Source organism: Rhinatrema bivittatum, chromosome 6, assembly GCF_901001135.1.
Source record: "Rhinatrema bivittatum chromosome 6, aRhiBiv1.1, whole genome shotgun sequence".
NCBI lineage: Eukaryota > Metazoa > Chordata > Amphibia > Gymnophiona > Rhinatrematidae > Rhinatrema > Rhinatrema bivittatum.
In genome coordinates this window covers 219,703,963-219,720,089 of record NC_042620.1, presented here as the reverse complement: position 1 = coordinate 219,720,089, position 16,127 = coordinate 219,703,963, and the positions used below count along the sequence as shown (strand labels likewise).

The 16,127-nt window shown below is 41.3% G+C and overlaps 1 protein-coding gene across 1 annotated transcript in view; it reads right to left on the bottom strand.

Moving 5' to 3' along the window:
- Positions 1-16,127, bottom strand: part of LOC115094680 (connector enhancer of kinase suppressor of ras 2-like) — a 334,885-nt gene that overhangs the window by 109,183 nt on the left and 209,575 nt on the right. The window contains exon 3 of the mRNA XM_029607932.1: positions 365-399. Within this exon, the coding sequence (XP_029463792.1) occupies positions 365-399 (35 nt within the window). The remainder of the gene's footprint in view (positions 1-364; positions 400-16,127) is intronic.

Sequence of the window (16,127 nt, the reverse complement as noted above, 5' to 3'; positions counted from 1 at the left end):
AAAAATTAAGTAACAGAAAATAATAAAGCTTCTGTTTCTTTATGCAGAAGCTATCATCACCATTATCATTATAGATCACCCTTAGTTTCTCTTTTCCTAGGTCTATAGTACCATCTTCTTAATTACTCTTGAGTAATGCATTAGAAACCAGTTTTAAATACATTAACAAGAACTAAAGTCAGGCTATTTTTCAAGTTTTCAAATTGGTTTCCAGCTCATTAATGGAGAAAGTTAAATGATGGCTGTACTGTGTGCACCATATTAGCCCTCTTTCAATTAAGCAAATCGTAGCAAATTTCAATAATGATATGAATCTGTACAGAGTTCATGATATAATTCAACATCATACACAAAATTAAATTACCTTTCAGAGTCTCCACTGATTGTGTCCCCTGCTCTCTGCAGAGAAGAAAACAAGTGACATTTAACATTCAAGCTGTATAAACGAGACAAACCACAACTTCCTTGCTTATCTATGATCATAAAATATGCAGGTGTACACAGGAAAAGGAAGTCATAGCAATTTGACATGATAGCAACTGAGCAAAAATGTGATACAGGACTTAAATAGCATTGATGTCCTCTTCTGTCTGATTAGGCAAACATGTTTAAAGTATAATATAAAACAAAATTGCCATAATCTAACTGGTAATCATTGCATTAATAAATACAAAAATAAATTGTATTAAAACTATTTATAACTCTTGTTTAAAGGGTGTTCTTATCTTTTGAAATAGTTTTTTTTTTGTTTTCTCTTTTATAGCTCTAGAAACATATATTTGGAAGCATGTCTGATATTAGTGCTATCATTGTATTTATTTTTTCTCCGTGATCATTCCCTGCCATCTCCTTTGTGCTTTTTTTGTCCACTGTCATTCACACTTTCACCCTCTTCTTCAACACCTCTCTATCATTCAACCATACCCTTGCACTTTGATTTTGAATACAAACCTCATTTAATCCCTCTCACTTCTTTACCTACAGCCCAATTATCTTCTATTGTGAAAATCCTTTTGTCATCTCATTCATGCCACCAGACTTGACTTCCTTAATTTTACAAGGTGATAAGCCTATTTTTAGTCATCTTCTGAAGTTCTAGGATCTCACCCTAAGCCAAAATGAAAGAGGTGGTGGGTCTAGACTAAATAAAGATAAACAAACTACAGAAGAGAAAAAAATGGCCCTTAATCATAATTGGATGCATGGGGTGTCTCCTGTTCTTTCACTTTCTGACACCTTTCTCTCTCTCTCTCTCTCTCTCTCTATATATATATATCTTACACTAATAAGAAAAATTCTCCAACTAGAGCAAAACAGGTGAAAATATTTGATCCTCGGCCATTTAACCAAGAACTTAACAAGTTGAGACTGGGAAAAATGCAGTGATATTCGTTGAAAGCATAATTAAGCTCTGAAAAGAAAGGAGCTAGGAAAAAAATAAAAACCACATATTACCATATGGCTATTACATTTGTACATTGGAGGAATTATTGAAAAAGTTGTATTCATTTCCGCCAAATATATTCCATGGCCTCAGAGCAATTCTCTATGAAGTGTGATATGATAAAGCGAATGCATAGTCATGCCACAACATTTTGCAGATATGAATTCCTTTGTACGCATCTATCATTTGAGTTAAGTGTTATTGAGCTTTCATTGGCTGAAAAAGTTTTTACAGCATGGAAAATACTTTCCCAGTAAAAAAAAAAAAAAATAGTCTCTAATTAATGTTATAGACATTATGCAATCCTTTTTTGGAGGAAAGTACTGTCTCCTGAGGGTACACAAAAATATTTATATCTGGGGCTATCTTCTTTTGTCACCTCCCCATTTTACCACGTCCCAAGGAGTAGATTCTTTCTGTGGGGGAAAGGGTTAACCTTTAAAGCCCAGGAGGTGTAAATATGTCCTTGTGGTAACTCAAGTGGTAGCCGCGTGGCACAGCCAGAGGAAAAGGAGACGGACTCTGGCTGTTTTATAGGGTGCACTTTATTTACAGTGTGAAAGTCAACAGAAAACCAGAATACGCAGCTCACCTTAGCTTCAGGTTATGTTCAGTTCTCACACATAAAGGTCTTGACATATGGTACTTCTCTGCCAGCTCTCCGGGGCCTCGCTAACCCTTCTATGTCCTCAGGTCTTATAGACTGGTGACGGGCTCCTCCCTTCACGTGGGATTCCTTGTGGGTCTGAATTTTAAGGAGGACCGAGTGAGACAACTGTGCCCAGTCCTTTAAGGTAATCTGAGGGAGTTTTCTGTACACTGCCTCACAATCCCTCAGAGGTGTACTACTGTCTCCTTTATTGATGTTAATGCTGTAGGAACAGGCAGGACTACAGGGTGGGTGTTCAAATTAACTTTTACTTTGATTTGCAGAAATTAAAATAACTGTCCAATCAATGTGTCACTTGTTTTACTTCACATCTGGGATCAATCTGTGTCATAAATGGGAAACAATCTCTTCTTCCCTCTGTGCAAGTGTATTTTTCAATACTATCTGGGTACTATGTGTCTTTAGGATAAGGGTCACAGCCGGGAAATTAAGTCTATTGGTGGGCTCCCATAAATCCCGAAACAATATTGTACCAGCAGTCTGAGTCTCAGATATTCCCAGCTTATGTCCTGCATTCCCCCCAGGGCAGAGATCTTGGTGGGGTCCCCCCACTGCAGTTGACCTCTTAGGTTCTTAATTCAATACCAGCAGGGCTCTTGCATCCCAGCCACACATTGAAGAGGGATGGTACAAAAAAACCTCTTCAGCAAATCACTGTAGTCCTCTCACTGGCTGGAAAAGTACATACGGGTCTTCCTCCCTCCTATCCTTCAGTTACATGGTTTGCCTCACCAGCAGGATCAGGATTCACCTGGGGTAAAACCGAGTGAATCCTGGAAAAACTTACTAACGTCCTGTCTATCCACCCCTCTACCAGGCAAGGGGTGTACTGGAACTGAGCAATCTGCTTATCCAACAAACAGCACAGCAAACAAACAGCTCTTTACCCTTCAAAACCCAAACTTAATTGGCCACACACACTAAGACTCTGACCCCCCTCTTCTGGGCAGGGACTGAACCACTGCAGACAGCCTTAGGGGGAGGTGCTGCAGAAAATGGTCTGTCTCATGAGCTATCACTTAACAGGACAGGGATCTATGGCCGCCCAGTGGGAATCCAAGGTGGGTCCCCACATTTAAATCAAGCCGGCATAGAATTTTCTGCCAAGTTTATTGCAGCAAGATTCTATATACTTTATTCTCATTAATATAAAACCATTAAAAAGTTTCTCATGTATGAAAATTTGATTTAAAAATATAAAAGATGTATGAAAATTTGATAACTCTTGCTTTCAGCTAATTTTGAAAACACTTCCTGTTTTATCATCAATAAAGTCAAAAGCATGCTTGTAACTTTCTAAATGTTGTGAGCTTTTTCTAATCAGCTCAAATGAGAATTTTATGTAACATACTTGACTGTAGATTGTTAATATTTCCTTAAGTTTTGATGACAACTTTACTGTCATGCATACTACAACTTTTAACTTTGTAGCTACTAGATTAGTTGGCTGTTTATTCACTGGATTCTGCCATAGGAGGTAATAAAAGGTCAATGAAATGTTAATATTTTATGCACTAAATGATTTCTGATATTTTCTCTGTAGACCACAGAATATATTTGGTGGAAGAGAATAAAAATATTTCAGTAGTTCTTCCAGTTTACAAGTATAACATCCATATGGTAATACATGTGGTTTTCACTTTTTCCTAGTTCCTTTCTTTTCAGAGTTTAACTATACCTTCAGCAAGTATCACTGCCATTTTTCCTAGTCTGAACTTGTAAGGCTGTAGTTAAATGGCCAAGGATCAAATATATTCACCATTTTTGCTCTAATCAGAAAATTTTTCTCACTTGTCCATTCCTTTTATGTAGCCTTTAAAAACAAATTAATGCTTGTTTGTATACTCTGCAGGTGAATTTCTTGCATTTCTAATCACAGTATAAAAATGTTGAATTTTGTACTCTTCTTATTCAGCTTGTTTCTAGCTATTTATAGTTTGGCCTATATTTCATGTCATCTACCCCCTCATGATCCCCATTTGGTTCATTCATGCTTCCCCCCCTTCCCAAACTCCTCACTCATTCCAGGTCACTCTTTCCCTCCCACAAACCCCTCACATACCCCTTGTACACATCTCTCACCAACAAATCCTTCACTCCCCCCTAGTTCACTCCCTCTCCCAACCTACAAAGCCCTCACTTTCCCCAGTTAACTCCCTGCTCCCTTCCCATGGCTTACTCATTCCCCTCTCATGATTCCCATTCCTTGCATTCACTCCCTGCTGACTCAAGTGATCCCAAGTTCATGCCCTCCCTGCCCCACCCGTATTCCCTTGTTCACAGGCTCTGATGACAGAGAAGACTGAGGAGAAGGAGGAGAACAGACTTGTAGCACCTCTGGTGCATCCTCCCTCCTCGCCTGTTGGGGGCCAGAGAGTCATGACACATTTTGAAACACGTGGCAAATAATGCCTGGCATTGCTAGGATTGTCTGGTCAGTAACAGATATGCAGATTAAAATCAAACAAAAGTGAAAATGATATATATTGTTTTATTTTTTAAAGTAAATTAACAAAGCATATAGAAGCACAGAGAACCTCTCTATAAACTACCCTGCAGTGTATCAGACATCACTGCCCGCTGTGGGACTCTATCCTTTAGTGGCTTGAAGTGGTCTGCATTATGGCCTCAGTGCAGTCCAATCTGTGGTGGCCAAAGAGGAATATGGCCGCCCAGGGACCTCATTCCACAGCAGCCAAAGAAGGAAAGGGCTGCCGAAGATGCCATCGCACATCAGATGAAGAAGGGGTCAGGCAGAAGCCCTGTGTGTATGTGTATGCGTGAGTGGGAGCCTGCATGTGTGTGTGTGAATGAGGGTTTGTTGTATATATATATATGTGTGTGTGTGTGTGTGTGTGTGTGTGTGTGTGTACATACTACTCAATCAATTCAGAGGAACTCGGCAAAATCTTATGCCCACACTTTACATGATTTTTTTAAACAATTTTTATAACATAACACTGCTATGTGACCTTCATACACATTCAATTTAAAAACATATTAATATGTAATATGTGGGTTATCATGTGTGTCATATACATGTGGTAAAATAACGTCTGGGTCATTATTATGACAAATTAGTAATGTGAGGTTCATGGGAGAATGTTTTAAGTGATATTTGGTACGGTTGGTATGAGTGGTGTGAATGAAGGTTAATGAATGAATGTAATATGTTTTTTAATTGAATGTGTAGGAAGGTCACATAGCAGTGTTATGTTATAAAACTTGTTAAAAAAAAATCATGTAAACATTAAGGTGTGGGCATAAGATTTTGCCGAGTTCCTCTGAATTGATTGAGTAGTATGTCTACATATCAGAGGGTATGCATGTTTGATTTTTGACCTGTGTGTGTACATGTGCATATGTGTATGGGGGAGCCTGTTTCATGTGTGAATGGGAGCCTCTGTGAATGTGCATGTATGTGCATGTGGGGAGGACCTGTATTTATTTCCAGGCTATTTTAAATCACACATACAGAAAAACTGATCAGAGTGGTTCACAGCACCATAACATAGTCACAAAATCATAAAAGCTATACAACAATCAACACAACATAGTTAAATAAAACCAAAAACCTGAACAAACTACCGGCTCTATTATGTTCTTGGGTAGAGCCATGCCTATACTTTCTTCCTGAATGACAGATAATTGGTCGTGTGTGTGTGTGTGTGTGTGTGTGTGTGTGTGTGTGTGTGTATTAGGGGTGTGCATTCGTTCCCTACAAATTGGTAATCCGCAACGAATAGGGACATATTTGTTGTATTCGTGGGGAAGCGAAACATATCGCGATTCCCCACGAATACAACGAATCTTCGTCGAATTATTTGGCCGCCTAAAGGAGCCAATTTAAACAAACCCCCCACCCTCCTGACCCCCCAAGACCTTCCAAAACTCCCTGGTGCTCCAGCAGGGGGTCCGGGAGCCATCTCCTGCACTCACACCCTTGGCTGCTGGTATTCAAAATGGCATAAGATGGTGCCGGCCATCCATTGCTCCTACCATGTGACAGGGGTTGACCAATGGCACCGGTAGCCCCTGTGACATAGTAGGTCAAAGGCTATCGGCGCCATTTTGAATACCGATAGCCGAGGGTATGAATGCAGGAGATGGCTCCCGGACCCCCTGCTGGACCACCAGGGAGTTTTGGTAAGTCTTGGGGGGGTCAGGAGGGTGGGGGTTTGTAGTTAATTTAATTTTAGCTGGGAAACGAATAATAATTAACTTATAAATGTATCGGGGGGGCCCCCTTGCCGAATGCAACGTATCTGCCCCCCGACGAATATGAATCCTGAATGCAACGTACGGCGTCCCTCTGCACATCCCTAGTGTGTATGTGTGTGTGTGCATATGTGTATGGGACAGCCTGCATGTTTGTATATGTATGTGGGAGCCTGTATGTGTGCATGTGTCTGTGAGTGTATGGATATATGTCTGTGGGACCCTGTGTAAGTGTGGGTGTGTGTATATCTGTGTTATGGGAGCTTTTGTGTGTGTGTGTGTGTATTTGTGTGTGAGTGCATGGAAGCCAGTGTGTATGCACATGTGTGGGGGGAGCCTGTGTGTGTATGTGTTTCTGTGTGAGCCACTGAATTTTCTATGTTTGCCTATGTGTGTGTTCCTGTATATATGTGTGTGCGTATAGGAGACTGTATGTGTGTATATGTTTGTGTGAGAACATGAGTGTGTGTGTGTGAGTCTATATTAGTATGTGTGTGTGTGTGTGTGTGCATCTGTCTTTGTTTTGTGTGGGGTGGCAGCTTGTGTTTCTGTGTGTGTATGTGTGTATGTGTGTGTGTCTGCCCACCCATGCCTGTGTGTGAAAGCCAGGGAGACAGGGCTTTGCAGACAGAGCATATTGTCTTTATACAGTGTACCTTCCAATCGGGCCGATACAGTATAGTGTGCTCCGACAGAGCGCACTGTTAACCCGCCATTGGACACGCATTTTCGACAAGCTAGCGTTACCCCTTATTCAGTAAGGGGCCGAAAATGCGTGTCCAATCCCCCGAACCTAATAGCGCCCGCAACATGCAAATGCATGTTGATGGCCCTATTAGGTATTCCCACGCGATTCAGTAAACAAAATGTGCAGCCAAGCCGCACATTTTGCTTTCAGAAATTAGCGCCTATCCAAAGGTAGGCGCTAATTTCTTTGGGCACCCTCTGACTTAATATCATGGCGATATTAAGTCGGAGGTCCTGAAGGGTAAAAAAAGTAAAAAAAAAAATTTGAAGTCGGCCCGCGGCTGTCGGGTCGAAAACCGGATGCTCAATTTTGCTGGCGTCTGTTTCGGAGCCCGTGGCTGTCAGCGGGCTCGAGAACCAATGCCGGCAAAATTGAGCGTCGGCTGTCAAACCCGCTGACAGCCACCGCTCCGGGCCAAAATGAGGCGCTAGGGACGCGCTAGTGTCCCTAGCGCCTCCTTTTGCCTGTTTTTACCGCCGGGCCTCATTTAAAGACAGAATTGCACGCACAGGAGAGTGGCCTGTATCGGCCACTCTCCTGTTTTTACTGTAACGGCTCGAATGTTTCAAGTGCCACATGGTCGCTAAAAAACAGACACGACAATGAAACCAACAAAAGTCTTTTATGTATCTTCTATAGAAGATATATGACACAAAATGAAAAATAGCTGCTAAAACCTATCAGACACAATACATAAAAAAAAACGAAAAAAGACCTCTCTAGAAAATTCTCCTGCCTAATATTTACTAAAATGTTATCACTGTGAGTGCATTCTTCATGTAGCAATCTTGTGACAGATTCATGATAACTGACTCATTGAATAATTTTCAAAATATGAAATATAGAATAAGAAATACGAGCTGTAGAAGCATAAACAAAAGTACCCCAAACTGTAAGCCTTAGTAGTACAGTTAACAAAAAAATCCAATCTTTCTATGTTGAATGGTTATTGCTGGGGGGGACGGGGACGGGGACGACGACACTTTTTAGACAAAAACTCTAACCCCAAATATATTATGGACAGTGCTGCTGGCACTGGCTATGATACATACCATATTTTCACATTGTGGTAACTTGGCCGATAGCAGCTTAGAAACAGCCAGAAGGCATTTTGTGCGATTTATTTTCAGTGAAAACAAAGTGCAAAGCAAAAGAAACAAATGATGCAGCTCACCTTAAAGTTCAGGTAACACAGAGACATCACACTTAGCAGGTTTTCTCATACAGTGGCTTCCTGCCTGCTCCCCAAGCCTTGTTTAACCCTTCTAGGACCTGAGTTCTCATACTTTGGTGAGGGGCTCCTCCCTTCATCCAGGATTCCTTGTGGGTCTGGATTTTAAGGAAGACCAGGCAAGACAACTGTGCCCAGTCCCTTAAGGTAGTCTGAGGGAGTTTCCTGTAGACTCCCTCACATACTCTCCCCCTCAGCTCAGCTCAGCCTTGCTGGGGTGAGCGCCTGCTTGTACTAGGAGCATCTCTCTAGACAAGAAACCTGCATTGGTGTTTTTCCTGCCTGCCCTATGTCGTATTTTATAGATGAAGGGCTGTAGGATTTTTACCTCATGAACCGAGGATCCTTAGTTGTAAAAAAGAGAAAGGAAAGGCAGAAATCAACTGTGGTCTATGGCATTGTTTCTCAGGCTGGTCCTGGGGTAACCTCTAGCTAATCTGGATAGGATATCTGCAAAGAATATATTGAGAATATTCTTTTAGGATATCTGCAACAAATATGATGAGATAGACTTTCAAGCACTGCCTCCATTGTATGCTCTCTGTCGCATGCATATTCATTGTGGATATCCTGAAAAGCAGCCTGGCTATAGGACATTCCAGGACTGGCTTGACAAACACTGGCCTATGGCACTGTAAAAGGAAACAGACTAGATGGGCCTTATGCTTCTTATCTGCTATTGCATTCTACAGTCATTTTTTAATCATGGCTAGGCGCTTTTGAATAAGACTTTTAACAACGTTTGATCTCTTGAGGAAACAACAGTGCAGATAAAGGCTCATTTGTAATCAAATCCAATTTGTAATCCAACAAGACAGCAAGAGTAGATAATTCTTTCCCTTCCATTCCTCCTATTCATATATTATGCAAAACTGACTCTGGAAAACACCTTAATAATAAGATGTAGTGTTTATTCCTGTCAATGCACCATTGTCATATGGTGTTAAACACAGTATATAAACATGATGCATGGTTCAAACTATGCAATATTATGTGCTCATTAAATGCAGAACTATACGGTGTCTTTATTAGTTTTACAATTCTAATTCCACTGTATTCTATAATTAATTCACTTGTAAAGTGATGGGAAAATAACACCTATTTGCATAGAACATTACAGACAGCAAGGTACAATGCTTTAGATTATAAATTAGATATGTACGCATTGAACTTCCTATGTAAACATGTGGAAAAAGAAAATTTCTGGATTTACAAATTATTTTGTGAGAAATTGGTTCTGTTTTCCTTTTCACACTTTTACCATTGGATTTGAGTCAAAATAGTTCCTCTGATTAGTCAAAATCTGGTAAGCATTGTCTCAAAGGCAAAAGCGAAGGGAAACAAGCTGATCGGTAAAAAGCAGCCTTTATTAGATTAAGCCAGACTCTGGTCGAGTTTCGCTCACATAGGAGCTGCCTCAGGGGCTATTGTTGATGAGTGTCTTCAATGTAAGAGGATGATTGAACACATCATTAAATCATACAATCCAGGCTGAGCAACTTGGTGTTGTAAACTTCAAAATGTAGTTTTATCACACGATGAGATAAATACTCTTTCCATGTGTTTATAGCAATGCAGTCCTTATGTAGCCGCAGTAGGAGAACACGGCGTCTAAGTAAAATTCTGTTGAACAATCTTGGGCATGTCATTGAGCGAAAATGACATGCATTGCTATAAACACATGGAAAGAGTATTAGAACATAAGAACATAAGAAAATGCCATACTGGGTCAGACCAAGGGTCCATCAAGCCCAGCATCCTGTTTCCAACAGTGGCCAATCCAAGCCATAAGAACCTGGCAAGTACCCCAATTCATCTCATCGTGTGATAAAACTACATTTTGAAGTTTACAACACCAAGTTGCTCAGCCTGGATTGTATGATTTAATGATGTGTTCAGTCATCCTCTTACATTGAAGACACTCATCAACAATAGCCCCTGAGGCAGCTCCTATGTGAGCGAAACTCGGCCAGAGTCGGGCTTAACCTAATAAAGGCTGCTTTTTACCGATCCGCTTGTTTCCCTTCGCTTATCAGCATTTTGGATCGGCTTCCGATTTGTTTTCTGGTTCCATCCCTTAAAGGCAAAAGTACAACAGTACTATAAAGTCCAGGAGAAACTGGAAATTCAGAGTTATGGCACATTTTTGTAAAACAATAATGCAAAATTTATTAGCTATTATTTATGATTCTATTGAAAATTTTAAGACAGGCTTTTTTGTGAATAATAAAATAAAATCTATGGAGGTAATTTTAAAAGGGGTTACATGTGTAAATGTAATATACTATTGAAGCAACTGTAAAAAGCCATTTACACGTGTAACGTGCACTTACATGTGAATATCCGATGGATAATTTAATGGCATATACTGTAGCAATTTTCAAAAGCCCACTTACATAGGTAAAGTGCATTTACAATTTTAAGCATGTAAATGCTTTTTAAAACCTGGCCCTAAGAAGGGCTAATTTTATAAACAGCCTGCATAGCAGTAAAGCACGTGCATTAACTTCACTTTGGAAATCCTTGGGTAATTGGTCAAGTGTGCACACTAACTTGTACAAAGCTACACTTGCTCTAAACAGGGTAACTTACACATGCAGGGTCTGATTTTCAAAAGCATTTACACACTTAAAACTGGGTTTTACATATGTAAATGCACTTTATCTGTGCAAGTGGGCTTTTGAAAATTGCTATTGAATTGTCAATAGGTTTATCTGCATTCAGGGCACTTAACGAGGGTAAATGGCTTTTGAAAATTACTACGATAGTATGTTTCATTTACACGTGTAACTCCTTTGAAAATGACCTCCTTACCTTTTAAAATCTACAGTTGTGCACATCAGTTATATCCCCTTCTGAACTCTAGCCCCCGCAATGCCTCCCCTCTTACGTGTACTTTTTCTTGCACTGGCCCCTGAGTTTCAAAATGCCACTTAAATGTATGAAACAGGGTGTAATGCTCATAAGTCCCTTTGCAAATCGGGCCCAGGATATTCGCTTGCAGTAGCAATAATCCCCACTGTGCTGGGTGCTTGTGCTGGCAAAATGCGTGGTCTAGATTACAGACTGCAGCTTCACCTCAGGCTTTTAAATTCCTCCAGCTGGGCACTGTGAGTTTTGTATTCTAACAATAAAATGCTGAATCAATTTCATTCTAGAAGAAAATGATTCACCAGTCCTGAAGAAGACTTTAGACATTTTTCTTAGCTTCCTCATTAAGAATCTAAACGTAGTTTCCTTTTTTCACTAGTAGGGGATAGGGTAACATGTTTCCTCTCATAATTGAAAAAAAAACCCAGCTTGAAGCCATAAACACATTACAACTTGTGTAATTGCTATGCCATTTGCCTAATGATTCCTGAGCAGGAGTAAAATGTGTGAACTTAGAAATAAAACAAACCCACATGATAAACATGAACAAACTGAGACTAAGGAATTAGTTCTAAATACTAGCTGGTTCTTTCTAATAATTGTATTAATAAACATTTTATTTAAAAAATTATTAACTAAATGCCATCTGGTTGTTTCTGAACCAAATGGTCAATCTCTCTCTAATTTATTGAGGTTCATTACACCCCCAATCCCCCATCAAGAACATGTGGGGTACAAGATATCTCCAGATCACCAGAGACAAGCAAAGGCAGTATAGGTTTTGCTCCACTATGCGCAGGGAATTGTGGCTCCAATTTTTCTAAGAAAAGCAGGGAGAACTAGAATGGTTCAGCTTGTCCAGAATGACTTGGAGCCATCCGTTTACTCTGTATGTTGCTAAATGTATTTGAAAAACATGCTCTTCTCTAGCAGAAAAATATACAGAGTCTGAATTATATGAGAGTAGAAAAAGAGAATGGAGAGAGAGAAATCTATATTTTAAGAGGCCCACCCGTCACTCATACAGAATAACTCAGGGGGAGAGGCAGAAGTTGAATTTGCTTTGATTTATAAAAACAACTTGCTATATATAAACAGTAATAGTAATGTAAATATTCTACGCTTCCAGGATGAGGTTTTCGGGATGTCGGTAGAGGGTGTGGGTGGGATGGGGGCAGGAGGGGGTTCAGAGATTTGTCCAAAAATATCATGGGGGAGGGGGTGCTGCCTCAGGACACTACAGCTGCTTTTTCATTTTTTAAAATTGGTGGGCTTGGGTTTGCGGGATTGGGTGATAGTCCACACTTATTTCCAAACTTTTTCTGGGATGGGGGCTGCAGGATCAGGCCTGAATTCCCACCAAACCTTTTTTTTTTTAGTTTTGCATCTACTTAACCAGCTATATGCTGAATATAGCAGTTTAAGGCTTAAGTTATCCTGGTACACGTACCCAGATAACTTTAGACGTGCAGTGAGAAAGACTAGACTTAAATAACTAAATTTAAGGCCAAATTTTCAAACCTCTGCGCGCAAAATCATTGGCTTATGTGCGTTTGTAATGCCAGTCACAGATTCTGGATCTGTCTGAGGAGGAAGTAATGCACAGGTTCAGATTTAACAAGGAAACCAGGCTGCCTTGATGAGGAAAACACGACACTTTATCTCCTTCCCCTCCAGAAGACAGGAACAGCACCAAATAATGACAGAGTTCTATCAAATTGCATGCATCCCCTCAGGCTTGGGAGCTATTGATTGCACTCATGTCCCCATAAGGGCACCAGGAGGAGATAAGGCCACGTACCACAACCACAAGGAATTCCACTCCTTAAATATGCAAGTGGTCTGCAATGCCAAGGGGATCATCATGAATGTGGTGCCCAGGTTTCCAGGATCCACTCATGATGCCTACATTCTCTCACATTCAAGAATTCATGACCACTTCCAGCAAGGACACATCACTGGGGGATGGCCTCTAGGTAAGAAGACATGCACCGCTTATATCACCTACCCATTTCCCTGCTAACGTTTGTCACCTTTATATTTAGGTTGGCTATGCAGGGCAGCTGTAATCTAGCCCTGTGAGCTGTGCCAGTATGCAAACCCAAAAGGTATATGCAACTCTGATTCTGTGTCTTCTCCTACAGGTGACAGAGTCCATCCACTGAAAACCTGGCTCATGATCCCCCATTGCCACCCCATGAACTGCAGCTGAGTGTCGCTACAACAGGACACACTGTAAGACCAGGGCTGTCATAGAGAGAACCTTTGGCTTACTTAAAACTTGCTTCCGCTGTCTGTAAAAATCTGGAGGGTGCCTTCTTTACAGCTCCTCTAAAGTGTGTGAGATCTTTCTAGCCTGCTGATGCTACATAACCTTGCACTAAACAGACACATGCCTTCTCCGGAAGAGACCCATCAAGAGAATGAGGAGGAGGAGGAGGAAGACCATCTGACTCAGGAAGAATTGCAGGAAATACATTGCTTGAGTCAAAGGCAGGCTATAAAACAAAGGAGCACTCTCACTGAAAAACATTTCAGAAGGTGATAGCGCATTTATTTACAAAAAAGTGCAGCAAAATAAAGGATGATAAAGTAAAGCATTACTTCCTTGGCCAGTCTCTTTTTCTGGCTTCAGGAAGCTTAGGCTGCCCCAACCTGGAGCTCCTGCACAATGGACTCCTCCCACTGCTCACGCTGCCCTCAGAGGGCAAAGGAGGTTGGGGCAATTCAAGTTCAAGGCGCGCGCATGTTATATAACCCGGGGTTGGCGTGCGCAAGGGGGTGCACAATTGTGCACCTTGCATGCGCCGAGCCCGCTCCGAGCCGCACTGCCTTCCCCCATTCCCTTCCAGGCCGCTCTGAAATCGAAGTGGCCTCGGAGGGAACTTCCTTACCCCCCCACCCCACCTTCCCATCCCTTCCCCTACCTCCCCCGCCCTTTCCCCCCTACCTTTTCTTTTTTCTGTCTTTTATTACAAAACTTACTTCAGCCCTGGAGCTGAAGTTAGTTGTGTGTGCCGGCCAACTGCCGGTGCACGATTCCAAGCACAGCAGCAAATGGCCGCTGTGCTTGGAGCCTCTGACCCTGCCCCCGCCCTGCCTCCACCCCGCTCCTTCTGTAAAGCCCTGGGGCTTTACGCGCATCGCCGGGCCTTTTGAAAATAGGCCCGGTGCGTGTAACCTTTTGAAAATCAGGCCTTGACTGTTTACCTCAAGAAATGATAAGCTCTAACTGGCTCAGTTACTTACACGGCCAGCTTTAAATATCTACCCCCAGATAGCCCACATATATTTCACCCCTTTCATCTACTGATCTGGTGACTTTATCAAAGTTATCTATCAATTTTGTTTGGCAATATCTTTCCCTTGTGAAACCATATTGCTTATGATCCTGTATCCCAATTGCTTTATTGAACTAATTTATCCATCAGTTGTGTATCTTTTCCTTTGCCCACTACTGATATTAAACTAAAATGTGTGTGTGTGTGTTCATTTTTCTCACCCTTGTGGACTGGAAATAGGTCTGTTCTTTCCCAGTCTCTTAGAATCTAGAACAACATAGTAAATGATGGCAGAAAAAGACCCAAGTGGTCCATCCAATCTGCCCAACAAGTTGATAAGAGTAGTAACTGCCACTCCATGCAGATTACCCCCATGCCTTCTGCTAAGGGTAGTAACTGCCTGTGTTACTTGGGTTAACTGTACAGGTTACCCCAGGTAACACAGGTTACCACTTTTCATCAATTCTATCCTTTAGCCATTAGGGATCCTTTGTGATTATCCCATACCCTTTGGAATTCCATTACTGTGTTTGTTTTCACTACCTCTTGCTGAAGGGCATTCCATGCATCCATCACCCTTTCTGTGAAGAAATATTTTCTAACGTTGTTCCTGAGTCTACCTACTTGGAGCTTCATTTTATGATCCCTAGTTCTACAGTTGTCTTCTCATTGGAAAAGGTTCAGTTCTTGTGCATCATTAATACCCTTCAGGTATTTAAAAGTTTGTATCATATCTCCCCTGTCCTTCCTCTCCTCCAGACTATACATATTTAAGTCCTTCATTCTCATTTCTTAAGTCTTCCAATGAAGACCCCCACCCCATTTTGGTTGCCTTTCTCTATGTACCGCTTCCATCCTGTCTTTATCCTTTTTGAGGTACGATCTCCAGAACTGAACACAGTACTCAAGATGAGGCCACACTAAGGATTTGTAAAGGGGCATCTCACATTCTTTTTCCTGCTGGATATGCCTCTCTGTATGCAGCCCCACTTCCCTCTGACCTTAGCCACTGCCTTTTTACATTGCTTCGCAGCCTTCAGATCATCAGACACTATCACCCTGAGGTCTCTTTCCTGTCCATGCACATCAATCTTTCATCCTCATTACATACAGGTCCTTTGGAGTTCTGTACCCTAAATGCATGACTCTGCACTTCTTGGCATTGAATCCAAGCTGCCAAACCTTTGACCACTACTCAAGCTTTTTTTTTAGATCAATTTTATATTCTTTCTGCTCCTTTAGGTGAATCCAGTCTGTTGCAGATCTTAGTATGGTCCACAAAAAGACAAACATTTCCTTCTAACCCTTCCACTGTGTTGCTCACAAAGATATTGAACAGAACCTGCCCCAAACCGATCTTTGAGACACTCCACTCCTCACTTTTCTCTCTTCAGAGTAGGTTCCCTTTATCACCACTGTCTGTCAGTCAACCAATTTGCACCACCCTGTGACCCACTCCCAATCTTTTCATTTTATTCATAAACCTCCTATGTGGGACAGTGTCAAATTCTTTGCTGAAATCCAGGTAAACTCATCGAGTGCTCATCCTTATTTAATTTTTGAATCTTTCATTTCAAAAAATCAACCACTGTATGTATATCACCTCCATGCACACTGCTGCTTCTGTTTGATAGGGGCACTGTGAGGGAGTATACCGGAAACTC